The 15,971-nt window shown below is 51.6% G+C and overlaps 8 protein-coding genes across 8 annotated transcripts; 2 read left to right on the forward strand and 6 right to left on the reverse strand.

Moving 5' to 3' along the window:
* Window positions 1–180: 180 nt before the first annotated feature.
* N7506_001437 (ELMO/CED-12 family protein) lies at window positions 181–2,337 on the reverse strand (the record flags this gene model as incomplete). The annotated part of the gene is made up of 3 exons (XM_056950733.1): window positions 181–617; window positions 691–2,023; window positions 2,071–2,337. 3 exons carry the CDS (start codon window positions 2,335–2,337, stop codon window positions 181–183), a joined length of 2,037 nt encoding a protein of 678 aa, XP_056816648.1.
* A 345-nt stretch (window positions 2,338–2,682) lies between these two features.
* N7506_001438 (protein phosphatase regulator REG1) lies at window positions 2,683–4,186 on the reverse strand (the record flags this gene model as incomplete). The annotated part of the gene is made up of 2 exons (XM_056950734.1): window positions 2,683–3,622; window positions 3,675–4,186. The coding sequence occupies 2 exons, from the start codon at window positions 4,184–4,186 to the stop codon at window positions 2,683–2,685; spliced, it is 1,452 nt and encodes a 483-aa protein (XP_056816649.1).
* Window positions 4,187–6,326: 2,140 nt separating this feature from the next.
* On the forward strand, window positions 6,327–7,152 carry tma22 (putative RNA binding protein Tma22; the record flags this gene model as incomplete). The annotated part of the gene is made up of 4 exons (XM_056950735.1): window positions 6,327–6,375; window positions 6,435–6,454; window positions 6,573–6,660; window positions 6,728–7,152. 4 exons carry the CDS (start codon window positions 6,327–6,329, stop codon window positions 7,150–7,152), a joined length of 582 nt encoding a protein of 193 aa, XP_056816650.1.
* A 137-nt stretch (window positions 7,153–7,289) lies between these two features.
* N7506_001440 (uncharacterized protein) lies at window positions 7,290–8,455 on the reverse strand (the record flags this gene model as incomplete). Its single annotated transcript, XM_056950736.1, has 2 exons — window positions 7,290–7,938; window positions 7,995–8,455. The coding sequence occupies 2 exons, from the start codon at window positions 8,453–8,455 to the stop codon at window positions 7,290–7,292; spliced, it is 1,110 nt and encodes a 369-aa protein (XP_056816651.1).
* Window positions 8,456–8,740: 285 nt separating this feature from the next.
* Window positions 8,741–9,342, reverse strand: N7506_001441 (CGR1 family protein; the record flags this gene model as incomplete). The annotated part of the gene is made up of 2 exons (XM_056950737.1): window positions 8,741–8,881; window positions 9,064–9,342. The coding sequence occupies 2 exons, from the start codon at window positions 9,340–9,342 to the stop codon at window positions 8,741–8,743; spliced, it is 420 nt and encodes a 139-aa protein (XP_056816652.1).
* Window positions 9,343–9,788: 446 nt separating this feature from the next.
* On the forward strand, window positions 9,789–10,800 carry amcA (putative mitochondrial ornithine carrier protein AmcA/Ort1; the record flags this gene model as incomplete). The annotated part of the gene is made up of 2 exons (XM_056950738.1): window positions 9,789–9,890; window positions 9,940–10,800. 2 exons carry the CDS (start codon window positions 9,789–9,791, stop codon window positions 10,798–10,800), a joined length of 963 nt encoding a protein of 320 aa, XP_056816653.1.
* A 700-nt stretch (window positions 10,801–11,500) lies between these two features.
* On the reverse strand, window positions 11,501–13,003 carry N7506_001443 (fungal specific transcription factor domain-containing protein; the record flags this gene model as incomplete). The annotated part of the gene is made up of 1 exon (XM_056950739.1): window positions 11,501–13,003. One exon carries the CDS (start codon window positions 13,001–13,003, stop codon window positions 11,501–11,503), a length of 1,503 nt encoding a protein of 500 aa, XP_056816654.1.
* Window positions 13,004–14,362: 1,359 nt separating this feature from the next.
* N7506_001444 (uncharacterized protein) lies at window positions 14,363–15,314 on the reverse strand (the record flags this gene model as incomplete). Its single annotated transcript, XM_056950740.1, has 2 exons — window positions 14,363–15,016; window positions 15,063–15,314. 2 exons carry the CDS (start codon window positions 15,312–15,314, stop codon window positions 14,363–14,365), a joined length of 906 nt encoding a protein of 301 aa, XP_056816655.1.
* Window positions 15,315–15,971: the final 657 nt, after the last annotated feature.

Raw genomic sequence — 15,971 nt, forward strand, 5'->3', positions numbered from 1 at the left:
CCCCGTTGCTCTTCCACCCAACTCCTCTCCTATAAGCCTGGTAGTTTCAAGATACATTATATCATTCTATATACACATATGGGTATGTCTGTGTCCCTCATTTCATTTGAATTATGCATTTTGACATTATATTGGTCCAGTCACAACGGGTATATTGACCGGAAAAAGCAAAACAAAGATCTATACACCCCCAAATACGTCGTAGTAATAATCTTCATCCAATCCCTCCCTCGCGGGGACTTGCGGCGCCTCCCCTGCGAAGGTGGCATCATCAAAGCGAACATTGAGCAGGCGAATTTTCAACCCATAGTTGCTGACCAGATCAATTAGTTTGGTAGTCTCCGCCGTGATAGGTTGCTGATTGAGGAGCATCAACAGACCGTCCAGCCATTCAGATGCAATGCTGTGCGAGGAAGGACGGAGGGTGAGCAGGATGACCTCTTTCTGAGTGGCTCTGCTGTTTGAACGGGCGTGGCTGTTACTTTTGCCATGAGTACTGGGGGAGGGAGTGTAGCCATGGATGGTGATTTTGGTCGCAGGCTGGCGGGAGGGTTTGGTCGAGCCAGAGTTCTCCGTAGAGACGTTAGAAACAACAGAGGAGACGAGGGAGAGGTCGACTGGAGCAGTTAGCGGGGAACAATAAATTGAATACATGCATGCACGACAAGTTGCACGACAAGTCACACTCACTTTTCTCGGGGAGGGTATCCAACTCCGGCGCTCGGTCACCCATCAGATCGAAAGATCCGAAATGCAAGTATCGTCGATTATGCGAGAGCTGAGCATATTGGTATGTTGCAGACTTCGGGCCGTCCGGCTTGTGATCCAGCGCAAACCAGCACCCTTGAAGCAAACATCGGATCCGTTGCTCTTTGACAAACTGCAACGCCTCATGATGCAGCTCCTCGCGCACCTGACGCAAATGCTGACCCCACGCATCCTCGTACGTAAGTTCCAGAAGTTCCATCTGCAACCCGCGCAGTCGGTTATATTCGAAATCTGCCAAGTCCTCCTCGACTTCCTGGACGTCCTTTGTCCGGTCTGCACCGCCGACAACGGACTCTATGAGAATGCGTACAAGTTCAACCAGCTTATCGAGATCCTCTGCTTCGGCTGCGGTTGCTTTCCATAAGCGGAAAAATGCCTGCAGTCCGGCGACATGTAGCCGTGTCCAGTGTAACAATAGTGGTTGGAACATTTTGTCAATCCCAGCGCGTGATTCGGAGACAAATGCTTTTGAATCATCCGTTTCAGGTTTGTCGACTTCAAAATGTTCATAGAGAATAGATGTCACGGCCAACGAGGCTCGCGCAATAGGGCACCTTTGAGTCACCGGCTTGGTGGAGTGTTCCAGGAGCAGTTTCTGGAATTCATCGCCATGGCTACGGACATAGTCCGCCAGATCCATCATCCCCAAGAACCCAACTTCTTGGAAATCACCAACAGGACTCTCGGTCTCGAAGCCCAGTCGTCTCCACTTCTCGGGATGATGTTTTCTGGAGCGCCGAGTGTCGTCCGCGCCTTGATCATTCTTCTCCGGGTTGCTAGCCAGGTGGATCCCCTTCAGCGCACGCCGATGTTCGGGCTTCTCTTGGTCCAGCGGAATATCCCGCCACTTGCGCAGCAAGACTTTGGTGAGGGATTGAAACTCCATCAGCGGATGAGTCAAGTCTTGGAGAGCAGGGTCCTGCATCAGTACATAGACGGCTCTAATCACGCCAAGGTCCTGTAATTTCTGGATGAACTTCGGCCATTCGGCCTCTGAGTCGTGTGTGATGGAGTCGCGCATGAGGGAATTGATCAATTGCAGCGCGTTGGCGCACAGGGCATGATCGGCGGAGGAGAGTCGGGTCACGAGCATTTCTAGAAACTGGGGGTATATCGCGATCGCGGGTTTCAGGGCGCGGAAGCCGGAGAGGTCAGCGGAGCCCACGCTGGACGGCTGGGAGACGATTGAGACAAGGATAGACATTGCGCCACGGAGGATATTGACGAGAGGATGGGTAACGATCAATTCAACAATCTAGGGGAGTCAATTTTGGTATAAAAGTTGCGAAGCGGGATACTCACGCGCTCAACTAACTCTTCGTCCACGCACTCCCAGCCCTTGTCGACATCCAAGAGGCGCGAGAAACTGGTCAAACTATAAGCGAGGGTATTTCCACTGGCATGAAGTGTCAGGTAGCGCAATCGGGTGAGACCTCCGTCGGCGATGAAGAGGTCGGCGAAGGATGGGTCGCCGATGTTGGTCTGGAGCTTGAAGACGGCCATTTTGCGCACGGCATCTTCATCGCTTCCCAGGCGCTCCACGAGCTCTGGGACGTTGACTGTTTCCATCCTGAGGTTGAACAAGGAGAACGCGGAGATCGAAGTTCGGGAGAAAGATCAGGGGGCTGTGGGGCAGTTGCAATCCGAACGGCGATCCTCGAACGCCTTTAATTTCAATTTGAATTGCCCGTTCTGATAGGTTCAGGAGATTTCCAGGGTTACTTACGTGTAATAATATCTTCATAGCATATAGAGTATACGGAGTACGTTTGAAGGCAGTGCAGGTTATATGTTATGTGTGATCTCAGGACATGTTCCGTATATTGTATGCATTAAGTCGTTATATTCCTTTTTTTGAAGGGCTTTTAGGAAATCTATCCGGTCTCCAAATGGTTCATTATATTCATCGGCAGGTCACCTCCTCCAACCCACGTTCCATATGACGTGGGCAATGTCTCGGGCGGTGTTGACAGTGTCGACCACCCGATCCAAGATGGTGCTGCTGGAAGATTCATCGCCTTCCGGCATGAACATGCCGGACTCGGTCAACTGGAGCGGGCGATTGGGGGCTGGGTCTTCAAACCACGGACGATCACGATCGGGGTAGTTGCCCGTGAAGTCCATGTTGGGATCTTCGTCGTCCAGGAGGAAGTTGGCCTGTGGCTCGGGTTCGGACGGCCTGAGGGTCTCGACTGAGGGGGTGGGTGATAGTGTGGAGGACCACGAGCCCAGGATGTTTGGCTGGGGCTCGACATCCCCACGGTATTTGAGGGTCGTGGAAGGGAGAGGGGCGATGGTTTTCCCCTCCCCGCTGAAGCTGTTGCGGGGAGTGCGGCTGCCGATAGGATCCACGTCTGGGATGTGTCGCATCATGACCACGCCATCGTCTGATGACTCGTCGAAAGTGGCAGGCCACTCGTCTTCGTAGCTTTTGGCTTCCACCGCAATGCATTGGACGACTTCGTTGTTGAAGTGGATGTGGCGCCGTTCGCTGGGGGATGTCATTCCCGAGGAGGAGGAAGAGGTCAATGTGCCACCCAGAGAGTACGTGGAGCTCCCGGTGCGGTGGTGGAGCTGATCTAAATCCGTGTTGGATCGAGGGAACGGGGGCCGCGTCCACCCGTTCTCGGCTTCTTGGGCTTTCAGAATGGCCCCCGCGTGCTGGAGGAGGGTGTGTTGGGACAGCGACCGCTGCAGCATGGCTTCGGACGCCGTCTTCTTTTTCAGGATGGGTTTCTTGTCCCGGTAGGAGTTGGGTGTCTCTAAGCGACTCGGGGGTGGAGAGGGCGACGATTCACGCCCGACAGAGCTCTTCAATGGACCGTAGAGCCAGGTCACATCACAGTCCTTCAGCCTGATTCCGGAGATTAGTTGGCGTCACCAGACGAAAAGTAGTTCCCACGTACCAATTCAGACTCTCCGGGGAGATTGTCTTCAGGTTGTGCTTGGCCTTGGCCCAGGTTCGCCAGGATGCATTCTCCAGTCGCACCCCGTTACTGTAGTCATTCCTCCGACTGGTTACGTAGCGCCAGGAAGACCAGATATCCTCCTCCCTCCAGTCATGGGACAGGTAGTCGACATGCCTGGAGGGTTCATCCTCCAGGGAGGTGTCATCGGCCGAGGGGGTCTGTGAGGTCCACGGAGATTCCGTGGAGACGTCACTCATCTCCTCGTCCTTGGAGGAATCATATGCGGGGAGGACTAATTCATCATCTGATGATAGGTTGGTCAAGGGGGTGTAGAGGTCCGACGTGAAGCTTGGCGACGAGGGTCCCGAGGGTAGGGATGCGACCGAATCTCTCCGATACGCATCTTGCATTGGCAACTTTTGAATGGCGTGGTCTTCCAAAAAATATCGCTGGACGGTGGGACACCGATCAGGAGCGAACGGCGACACGTCGCGGGCCAGGGTAGTCATATCTTCGCAATATGAGGTCAGGATCGGTGTGGAACTTCGATCATCGCGGTGTGGCTTTTTAATAGTCCTTCACCAAAAGATGAAACGATAGAAACCGACAAGCAACAATTAAGAAGAAAGAAACAATTATAGCAAGTCGCAAGTAGAGAGAGAGAGAGAGAGAGAGAGAGAGAGAGATAGGAGTCTGGGGGAGTGGAGAAGAGCCGCTCCCGGAGATCCAAAGGAAGTAGGAAGTGGGGGACGAAGAAACCGGGTTCAGGGTAGTAGATATAGTCGATATCCAGAGATAGAGTCAGATAACAGGAGATACGGAGTCCAGGTTTCCAGGTTAGGAGTAAAGATCTCAATACGAACAGACAAACAAAGGCATTGCTATACATTACGCAAATCTCGAGAGAGAGTTTCGCCACCGAGAGCATAATCCCTTCACTTGTTAGGACCGAAAAAAAAGAACAGGCCAGACTGCACGAAAATCTAGTGCAACCGTTGTTTCTCCACCATATGCAAGAGGTGAATTAGCGTGGATATGCCATATAGTCGATCCTGAGTGGGGATCTATAGGATATAGTAGTATACCACATAATATCACATTATATACTACGAAGTACGAGTACTCCAGATCGAGATCGGGAGAGTTACCCAATATCCCACTCTCCAAAGTATATTATAATACTTCGCACTGGGAAATGCTCTCGGCATATCACGGATCGGCCTGGAGTCCAGCCCGTAGGCCTGAGCGAGGCCTTAGTTCAGAAGATTCAGCGTCCGACCTCCGATCCACCTCCTTAGCTTGCAATTTAGCCTTAGCCTCTGTTCCCTTTTTCGAAAAAAGCAAAAAACATTCAGTATATCAAAAAAGACTAGATGTTCAACGGGAATCTCGGCCCCGAGTATAGCTTGACTGACATGGTAACTATATCCATCAATGACTATAGAGTACTCCACGGGCATACTCTGCCATGCAATTCCATAGATTGCGACCACATACGGAGTAGCAACCTTCCAATCTCTCCAATCCCCCCTATACTCCTGATAGCAAGTGAGTTGCACACAAAGTTAGAAAAGTACGAATGTCCAAAGTCAAATCTCCAAGGAAACAAGGAAAAAAGAAATAAATCTGAAAACAGTCCAAAGGATACGGCCTCAGATAGGCGAGATAGCTTGGAAAGTATTATTGGACATCCCAATGCGCTCGCTGCATCGACGTTGGCGAAAAACGATCAAAACAAGTCGTACACGGAAGGTTGTCTGTGCGTCTGCAGGAAAGCTCTGGGCGACCCTACGTGGATTAACGCTCTCGACCATCGAGCCAGTGACAAGCGCCCATCGCTGCATGTTACCGTGAAGTCTCCGGGTTTGGGCCCTTTGGACGTGGGAAAAGGTGGGAAAACTGGCGAAACTTGAAACTCTGCGCTAGTGCTTGACGCGCAGCTCTGCACTGCATACACCCCCGGACCAGCGCCCCAACTCTCCCCACGGGCCTCTAACGTCGGGCCTGGCCATCATTGGCTGTGATAGTAGGGGGATAACGCCTCTGCACCTTTGCCAAACACAACAGGGGCTATTTGTGCGATGGTTCAGGGCTGACGTAGACACTTATCTCGGTGAACGTCGATGAAACCCCTATGCGAGTCATGATCTCCGTTATCTCAATCCATTGGGTCAACTCCCCTCCCCACGCAGCCCAAATCCAATTGTCCTTCTTCAATGGCGGGTCTCCCTGCATCGCCCCCGACTTGCCATTGTTCGGGGGATACGGAGTAGAGATTAGCCATCCGAGATATGGGATGTCGTGATAAGGCCTTTTGCCACTAGACGGGAGCCATGGGAGAATGCAGTACGGGAAAAGCCAAAAAAGGTGACATGGGTCGAGAATGAGCAATTGAGGATGCAAGCTCAGCGTCAATAGTCTAGAAGACCTGCAGACGTCAAAACCGGAGATCCGGAGACCTGGAGACTTGGAGACCGGGGCCTCTTGGGAACTTCGGAGCCTCGGAGCCTGGAAGAGTGAAAGGAGGGGTTGCACGTGACGACTCCCCAAAGAGGATTAGCCGGCAGAACTGCCCCTCCGCCCCGCGTGGATTCTCTGAGAGCTACGAGCTGGGAGCTATCAACGGTCCAGACCCTGATCAATTTCAAAATGGCGGAAGTCGAAGGACCCCAAGCGAGACATGTCACCTATTGTGGAGGTAAGGACCCCCGGGGAGAGTGACACCTTCCAAAGCTGACGGAATCCGGTCGACATTAGTGTGCACATTACCCCCAGAGGTATGACCTTGCGAGCACCCCAGCCCCAAAGGCTCTCCGGGCCCCGGATCTTCCAGGCCCAGCCGTTTCCCCGCTTCCCCTTATCGTTGGTCTCCCTTGATTCTAATGCGGGGTCTAGTATTGCGAGTTCGGGGGCACTGCAAAGAAATGCGAGGACTGGCTGAAAGACAACGAGTCAGATCTCTGGGATAAACTGTATTCCGAAGGTAAGTGCATAGCCGACGGCTATAGGCCGTTTATGTTTTTGGGAGTTCTGTCCCTAACGATGGCCAGATGCTTTGAACGCCAACCTCTCCACCTTATCGGTATCTGCACAAGAGCGTGCCGCCAAAGATGCCGCGAAGAAAGAAGCCAAGGCGGCAGCCAGCGAGGCTCGCGATAGTGAGCGCAAGGCAGCCTCCAAGGTGATCATTAAGCGGGTCGAGCGAAACAAGCGCAAATACGTCACTGTGGTCATTGGCCTCGAAGTCTTTGGCCTGGAGAACAAGAAGATTGCAAAGGATCTGGGTAAGAAGTTTGCTACGGGATCTTCAGTGACGCGCTCACCGGCTGGCGTGGAGGAGATCACTGTGCAGGGTGATGTGAGTGATGATCTCAGCGATTGGTTGCTCGAGGTCCATGGGGCCAAGATCCCCGAGGCCAATATCGAGTTTGTGGAAGATAAGAAGAAGAAGAAGAGCGAGCAACCTATCGTATGAGGGGGGTATCAAAACATAAAACACGAATATAGTACAAATGAAGAACATCTTCAGACACGATGCACCACGCTGGAAACACAAACACAAGAGCACAGGCACAGACTCAGAGCCCGGTCTAGGTCAGGCCCGGAGCACAATCACAGTTCATCCAGTACACGAAGAGGGTCATACATCGTAGGGGTTGGAGTGGGACCAGCCCTCGCCAAACTTTGACGACGATCCGCTAGGATGGGCGGGAACGTAGGCCCTGCGCCAGTCCCTGATCCCACGGGTGATACGGAGTCCATCAAGTGCGCCCGCTGGGGATCACGGAACGCGTTCCGATTCATATGATTTTGCTGGAAGGCCAAAGCGAGCACAAGCACCACCACGGCCCCCAACACAATGCCCCATATTCGGAGTCGCCGCGTAGTTTTCGTTTGCCACTCCGTTTCCCGTCGCTCCCAGCTGTCGATCTCATGTCGTACAGTTTCGAGGCGCTTGCCGAGTTCTTCCACACTTTGTTGGCCGGCTTTCATGCGCTGCTCCAGCGCATCGGCCTTTTCAACTTGCGGTTGGAACCCTTGCAGATCGTTGATTTGTTTGCGAATATCTTGATCCAACCCGGTCGTTTCGCGCTCAAAGTCATTTAACAATGTTGAGGCCGAATCGGAAAGTTCCTGAAACGAGGAAATTGTCGAGTTCAGCGCCGTGATCTTCTCTAGCAGGTTGTAATAAGTGTAATCAAGTCGACGCGTAGCGTCCGTGGCCAAGGTCCCAATTGACGTCAAAGCAGACCGGAGATATCTAGCAGCAGTTAGCATGATTGTCCTATCTGAAAGAAAAGAGAGAGAGTTCCATACTCCTCTCCGATCTTCCTTCTATTCTTGACCTTCTCCAAATCCCCTAATGACTGAATCCCCCTGACGGGTCCTAAGCGCTCCTCAACGAGACTGCCTCTGCGACTGACTGTTGACTCAGATCCCCATCGTCCCTCGGGCCTCAGTAATACCTGATCCTTATCCTTCGACGACCAGGTCGGTAACAATCCGCGCGCGCTGGCCGAGGCGAGATGGCTCACCTGCCGCGGGAATCGCAGTTCCCGCGACTTGCTGTGCTTGTGTCGGCGGCCTTCCTGGCTGGGTGTGAGAGTGGGAACGGGCTGCGCAAGACCTCTTTGCGAGCGCGGGGAGGTCTGGCGGTCGTCGGAGGCTTGGGATCGGCTGGAGGTGTCGGGGGATTCTCGATGGGATGAGGAATGGGATAGTGGGAATGTGGCAGAACCCGATCGCGATGAGGCATGAGAGGGTTTGTGGAGTTCCATTGTGAGTTGAGAGCTGAGCCCGGTAGGTTGTCGACTGAAAGGTGAAACTTGGGGTTTCGGAGGTCGAGGGTGGAGTTGGACCGATGACGCCAAGTTCCGGAGTCTTCGACCCCATCCGCCATCACTACGGAGTACACTCGGATTGAACACACGTGGGAAATGAGAGTTATATTAAAGAGAAACAAATTGTTTTGCTCGCTACGATGATTGAACCTCAGAAAACGCCAAGCCCCATTTTCAAAGCCCGTTCCAACCGGTCTGGACAAGGTATATATAACAGAGAGATCACGAGCTGAGCAGCTTGTTGCGCTTCTCTCTGCGCTTGAGACGCTCGACTCTCTTGTGGTGCATCTTCTCGGCCATTTTCTCGTACCGCAGCTTCTCCTCCTTAGCTTCACGACGATCCTTGATGCGCTGGATATGAGCCTGTAGGTCTCGGTCAGTGATGCCATCTTGGGAAGGTCGAGTGTCGGATATAATTTTATGGAGACCGTTATGGGGACACAAGTCGGAATGGAGAAAGGGCACGGGCAGGTGAGACAGTAAGAACCAGATCCCAGGGAAAGGAAAATAATTTATATAAGAAAAAAAAGGGAAGATCGGCATACCTTGCGCTCAGCTTCGTGCTCAGCCTTCATCTCACGCTCGAGTTCCTTGACAGCGTCGGCCTGCTTGCGCACCTCTTGACGCTTAGCGTAAGAGGTCAAGCCTGCATTGGGCCGGAAAGCTTTCTTGGTGCCATGCCAGTTTTTACCTGAAAGTCCGATCGGGTCAGCGAGACGAGGATAAGTGGGGACGATATTTTTTTTTCTTTTCCACTGACCATTCTTCCGAGAGCCGACATTCGGGGTTGCGGCCGTGGTGGGTGTTGCGGTAGAGGTAGACATGGTGAGATATGCGGACTCGTAGAATCCAGGATGAGGGGGGAAGGGGAAGACCGAAGAGACAAAGAGAAAGTCGTGAGGCCAACGGGACCGAGTTTTTCTTCTGATTATCTCGATCTGATAAAATGTCTTGGCGCGAATTGCGGCGAAGAAAATGCGTCGGGCCCCAATTTCCCGACTCCACCTCTCTCTTCCCACTCCTCTGGTCTCCTTCACTTTCTTAAACCGGCTCGGAGATAATTTAGCGCTTCTGCAGCCTTGATTGCACCTGTCATCGTTTCACTCTCTCGCTTCTGCAAGTGGCTTGGCGACAGGCCCATACAAATCCCTCGTTACACCGCCCCCCCCTCTCTCTCTCTCTCTCTCTCTCTCTCTCTTATGACTCCCACCCACATTACCATGATCCCTCGATAACACTCTTTTCTATTCTTCTTTTCTCAACTTACTAGATGGCGACAGACCATGCGATCATCGCCGAGCGACCGATGGAGTTGCCATCGCTCCCGCCCAACCAGGGCTTGGAGGCCATGAAGGACATCGTCTTTGGTTCGGTAAGGGCTTCTGAGGATGATCAAGCGACACAGAACTAATACCGATTAGACTGCAGGAATGGCCGGTAAACTGATCGAATACCCTTTCGACACCGTCAAGGTCCGACTTCAATCGCAACCCGAAACCCTCCCACTCCGATACAAAGGACCGCTGGACTGTTTCCGCCAGTCCTTCCAAGCAGATGGGTTCCGCGGACTCTATAGAGGCATCAGCGCACCGATGACCGGTGCCGCCGTGGAAACCAGCTGTCTCTTCTTCAGCTACCGCCTCATTCAGGATGCCCTGCGCGCCACCATCTACCCCAACATGGAACACCTCCCCTTCCTCGCTCTTATTGCCAGCGGCGCCCTGTCAGGCTCGGTCACATCGCTGGCCCTCACACCTATTGAACTTGTGAAATGCAAAATGCAAGTCCCGGCCGAGTCAGCCAGTCTCAAGCCCGCTGGCCCAATGGCCATCATTACCACCATCTTCCGCCAGGAAGGACTGATTGGATTTTGGCGTGGCCAGATGGGAACTTTGATCCGAGAGACCGGTGGAAGCGCCGCCTGGTTTGGCGGATACGAGGGTGTCTCTGCTCTCTTCCGCGCCTACAACAAAAAGCACAGCCAGCATCAGGATTCGCTGGCTCTCCACCAACAGATGATTGCCGGTGCAACCGCCGGAATCAGCTACAACTTCCTCTTTTACCCTGCCGACACCATCAAATCGCGCATGCAGACGGAAGACATCTCCCGACTGCCAGTCAGTGCGCAGAGGCAGACCTTCTGGAGTGTGACCAAGGCGCTGTGGAGACAGCAGGGGCTGAAGGGCATGTACCGCGGGTGCGGGATCACCTGCGCGCGTTCGGCGCCTAGCTCGGCTTTCATTTTCTCCGTTTATGAAGGGTTACGGTCACACTTTGGTTGAAAAAAATGATGTTAGACTGCACATAGACTTGTCTTTTTTTTTTGTTTCATTTCTTGTTATTACTGGCCTTGCGCTATACCCCGAATATATTTGATCGGCTTCACAGTTGATACGAGGCTTTTACATTTGCAACTCCACTTTTCATATATTGCACCTGCAGATCGCTGGCTTCACCCAATGTTATTTACTGGACATACTATTACCAATCGATAGACCGCCACAGAAAATCCCTCACCAAGCCACAATCCTCTCATATTCAATTCTCACCGGAATGCCCAGGAATCCTCAACGATTGGATGCTGCAAACTCCTCGAAGAGCGAATTATCACTCCATTCAATTGTCAGCTATGCGCCAGACTGCCTTGATCTACAAGCATGTCCCGAGGTCCACAGGCATCCCTGGATATGGTCTAACTAGTAGCGTTGCAGGGTCTGATTTGGCAATTTCCTTTGTTGCACATCAGTTGTACCACTGGCTGATCGACTGGCTTTTACTTTGGCGCTCGAGGTTTGCCTTCATATAAGCCTCAGCGGCACCCGTGGACGGAGGGTTTTGCGCTCAAAAGGAAACAGATGCCTTATCTCGCATAGAGAAGCCCCAATACCTATTTTCATGTACATGCTATAGATAGACGAGGAAGTAAGGTAGTTGATACACGTTCGCTATGCTATATGTGCTATATGTTCCTTCGGGCCATTACTAGAACCAAGAATCGCCAAGCCAATCCATGTCTGCAAATGCTTCTGGAATTTCATTCCAATCAAATTCCTCACCGGAACCAGCCCCCAAAGAGTACATCGCGGGTGTATCGGCTTGATCAACAGAAGGTGTAGTATGCGCTCTACCCGCCCGCGAAGCAGTCGTCCGCTCCATCAGCCGATCCAGCGGCTTTTCGAGCAATGCATCAGAGCACGAATGATTTCGCTGCCATAGGTCATACATGTTTTTCACCACATCCCATGCACTATCTGTCTCGGGGTTCAATGGACGAACACATAATTCCGAGAGAATAAACGCAACAACGTGCCACTCTTTGTGGCTTTTACAGAGCCAGCTCCACTGGGAGGTAGCTTCGTTGGTCTGTAGCAGGTAGGCGAATTGTAAAATTTCGGCTGCCATTTGGAACACTCGATCGTCATGTCGTAGAATTTGCGGGTTCTGTCCGGATTGGAAGTGTGCTGCTAGCCAGGCCTGGGAGAGCTGGAGGCGGACTATCGTTGCAAAGACCCAGTGGATGGGAATGTCAAGATTGAAATGGTCCAAATATTGCTCGTGGAGGCGCTTCCCCAAGGCTGTGATGTGGGTTGTTTTGTCTTGGGTGGATTCGTTGGAATCACCTGAATGCGGCGACCAGAGCATCTCGGTCATGATGGAGCAGTTCATGACGCATATTGTGATGTTGGTGAAACCAGTTTTTGACTCGGGCTGCTGGGTCATCTGTGGTGTGAGGTCGTGGTCATCAATATTGATGGGGAACTTTGTGTCGAACATTTCGGGCCTGATCTGGGTATCAATACCTTGGTCCCTGGAAGACAACATGTCCAGCATGCAGATATGCCACCATAGCCGACGTCGGATCTCAATATCGAATGGAGACAATCTGAAGTTAGTTCCATCCCGGTGCACACCTTGGGCCTGTGCTAATCGTATCACAACGGCAGACTCGGCCCAAACAAGGCGAGTATCACCGCCCACACGACAACAGAGTAAGGATAGCACAGCAGCCTGGAGGGTGGATAGACTCTGGCACTTAAGTAGGTTGGCCCGTTGGAGGCCCTGGCTCACTGCCTTTTTACAGTCTTGCACAGCTGTATCATGATCGACGTTCAGAACAGAAGCACAAACTTCTGGTTTCATGCTGACCACTGCTGCAAAGTAGACGGAGTACAGCAGTGCCTCATCCGAGGGGGTCAATGCGAGCCCTGAGCATGTACTCTGGATAATCGTGGCCATAGATTGCCGATGAAGAATGGCAATGAGCGGCGCGACATTCTCTAAATATACTGCCCACAAAGCTTCAGTGATGGAAGGTTGAGTGTATTGGAGGCGAAAGGAATCAAGGAACCAAGAGTCAATGCTGCCTCCAAGGATGCCACTCTCTGTCAGGATCCCAGAAGTGTGACCGGCGTCTGGAGAGTCATCCTCGTCGGAGGAGCTCTCAATGATGTCACGAAGCTCGGATATCTGCATGTGGGTCAGCATCTTCGCTTCCGAGCAAAGAGTACCGGGACCTGCTCACCTGCTCTCCAAGTGCTATTGAAGCCTCATCGCCGATATATCGAGTCTTCCCCTCTTTGCGCACTAGCAATTCAGGCTTCGTTGCATTGCTTTCCTCGGGAGACTGCGTAGGATCTGTTGAATGACTCGAGCCGGCGGTTGATCGAAGTTGCGCAACCTCCCCTTCAAGATATTTTAATCGAGCTACTAGCTCGCTAATGGGCGGCCTGTTCAATGTCCTTCGGGCCCGTTTCGGCCCTGGATAGTTGCATTGTACCTCGGCCTTGATACAAGCATTGCAGGGGTTCCTTTTGTCGCACCGGACCTTTCTTTGATTACAACGCGTGCAACTGCGTTTGTTCAATGGTTCCACGACTGGATTAGTCTCAATATTCTCCGACATTCCCACGAGAGAGATTACCAGGGGAAGATGTGCGCTGGAAGGGAGACTGATCTGATATTACATAAACGTGCAAATGGTGCAAACATTGTTCAATCTGGCGAGGATTCGATGTCCAGCGGAGAAGATCACCCTTGTTTGCTCGCCATATCCGATCGAAATGACAACTGGCGTATTCACCATCTAGGCAACCGATGTAATCCTGTCACCCATACGCATCAGAGCCTGGCAGCTAAAAGTGCGATCGAAATGGAGTGAGAGGACTCATCCAAACATCCCAGATATTCTCAGCAGCGGACGTCCATAAAGCGTTGATTCCTCAGTCGTGATCTCCTGCGTTTCGCATCGTGCGAAGCCTACCAATGGTCTCCGTATTTTGACCTTCAACCCATTCAGGGTTGTGGTTGCATGAATGCAGATTCTCGGGTCTATCAAGACCGTTGTAATCTGGACGGCGTAAAAGAGAAACCAAGCTGTCTTAGCAAAGATAGATCGGAAACCAAATGTGAGAGTTGTAATGGCTGCGACCGTGCCGAATAGAAACAAGACCACCATACAGGCGCCAAACGAGAAGGGCCGGGTGTAGTGACTCTGTAACATATTGCCCAAGGATGAGATGCAGTTGCAAATGGAAGGAAAAGACTAGGGCGTCTGCGAAGTTCCCACAGCCGAACTGATTATATCATCATATCAGATGGACACTCCTGAGCAGCGTTGCGAACTGCCCTTCTCCCTATCTTGTCATTGACATTTTGAAACTTCACAAAATACCACGACGCTGCTCATGTCCAGACTAAAAAGCCAAGAGATCCTTTCACTTGGCGGGTGTGGTTCTATGAAGTATGGAATCTCACTAAATCAGCCCAATGTTTTTGCAATCCAGAGTTCGCTCGTCTTGTTTCATATTGTTGCGCTCATATCATGTTCCTTCTTTATTGTCTATATTACATTTGGACCTGGAATTGACTATCTTCCTTCAACCAATCCTCGAATGTCTTCAAGTCCGGATGCAGCTTTTTTAAAGCAGCAACATCGGCCGCAAAGCCTTGATCGTAGAACCACTTGAACATAACACCCAATTCCTTGACCATCGACATCATCAACCATACCGGCGTGGTGAAAGTCGTGGGCACGTTCTTGCCAGTCAGTCGCTTGAAGGTCTGTGCCATCTCCTCAAAGGTCAACTCGTCCCCGGCCAGTGAGATGGCATGATTCTTCGAAGCCTCGGGATTCATGAACGCCGCGGCGGCGAAAAAGCCGATGTCCCCGGTGGCAATCACTTGGAGCGGCTTCCCCTTCAGACTCATTTGCCAGGCCGTCGTAAATACCTTGCCAAAGTAGTCTGGCGTGAAGTTTTCAAAGAACGCCACAGGGCGGAGGATCGTCCAGTCCATCCCGCCGTGCTCGGTTTTTGCTTTGAGGTGAGCCTCAATCTCATGCTTGTGGATGAAGTGAGGAACTGGCGTCGGATTATGGTCTGAGTCTGAGCCATGCCGGTCCACCGAGCTGTAGACGAAGAACTTGACGTTCTGCTTGATGGATTCATCTACGAGGGCAATCCCTTGGCGTTTTTCATCGTCGTTCCTTGGGTTTACGGTCTGTATGCATTAGCTGCATGCACGAGTCTATAAAGATGGCTCATACCTGGACGCTGAACACGCCCCAGACTGGGGTTGACCATTGGCGTTTCGCATTTTCGAAAATGGCCGCTGGGTCATCGAGGTTTCCTTCGATGAGGGTGATCTGGTCTGATTTCTGGGCCAGCTTCTTTGCTGAGGCAGAGTTGATGTCTCGTGTGACGGCTAGTATTTTGAATGGTGCTTGCTTTTTCAGCAGATTATCAATGACTGAGCCTCCTTGTTTGCCGGTGGCACCGGTGATGAGAACGGTGGTCATGATGGGGTGAATAGGGTGAATGGGAATAACTGATTTGAGTACACTGCCTATAGACCAGGGTCCAGGGGTTATATATACCCGTGGACATGATATCTCGAGATCAAAAGTGTCGAGAGGTTTGTCAGTTGGGGGCTGTTCGGAGTAGATCTCAATCCCGAATGCCCTAATAATGACGTCATCCTATACTTATCTCAACCTCGACGACTCTCTTCTCTTCCTCCTTTCCAGCTTTGTTAGTAACTCCTGTTAGATCTTACTAGCAGAGATCTTTGACTATCATAGCTTGTGGCAGTCAGTATCAAATTGCTAGAGCCTTGAGTAATTGTGAGCTCTGTCACAGTATCACTCACTACACTGCTTTTCTGAGAGCTAGCTGTAAAGGGGTCTATTTATGAATGGAATTGTGCAAGTCTAATGCTACATTGTCATACAAAGCCCAGGCCTCTCACTGGAACCATAGGGCTTATCTTACTGTGTCATCATCAACGTGGTGCCTGGTGATACTGCATGAAACACAGCATCTGTGAGAAGCACAGCAAAATTTTAAATGTATATGGCAGCCGATAAACCCAAACCTTCCAGATATTGACAAACTTGCATCTAGTCTCTTTCCATTGTCCTGATTATACTGCACTATGCGTGATTTAGTGGTTGAGG

This window comes from Penicillium brevicompactum (assembly GCF_028827555.1).
Source record: "Penicillium brevicompactum strain IBT 35665 chromosome Unknown utg000001l_segment0_segment0, whole genome shotgun sequence".
NCBI classification, from domain to species: domain Eukaryota; kingdom Fungi; phylum Ascomycota; class Eurotiomycetes; order Eurotiales; family Aspergillaceae; genus Penicillium; species Penicillium brevicompactum.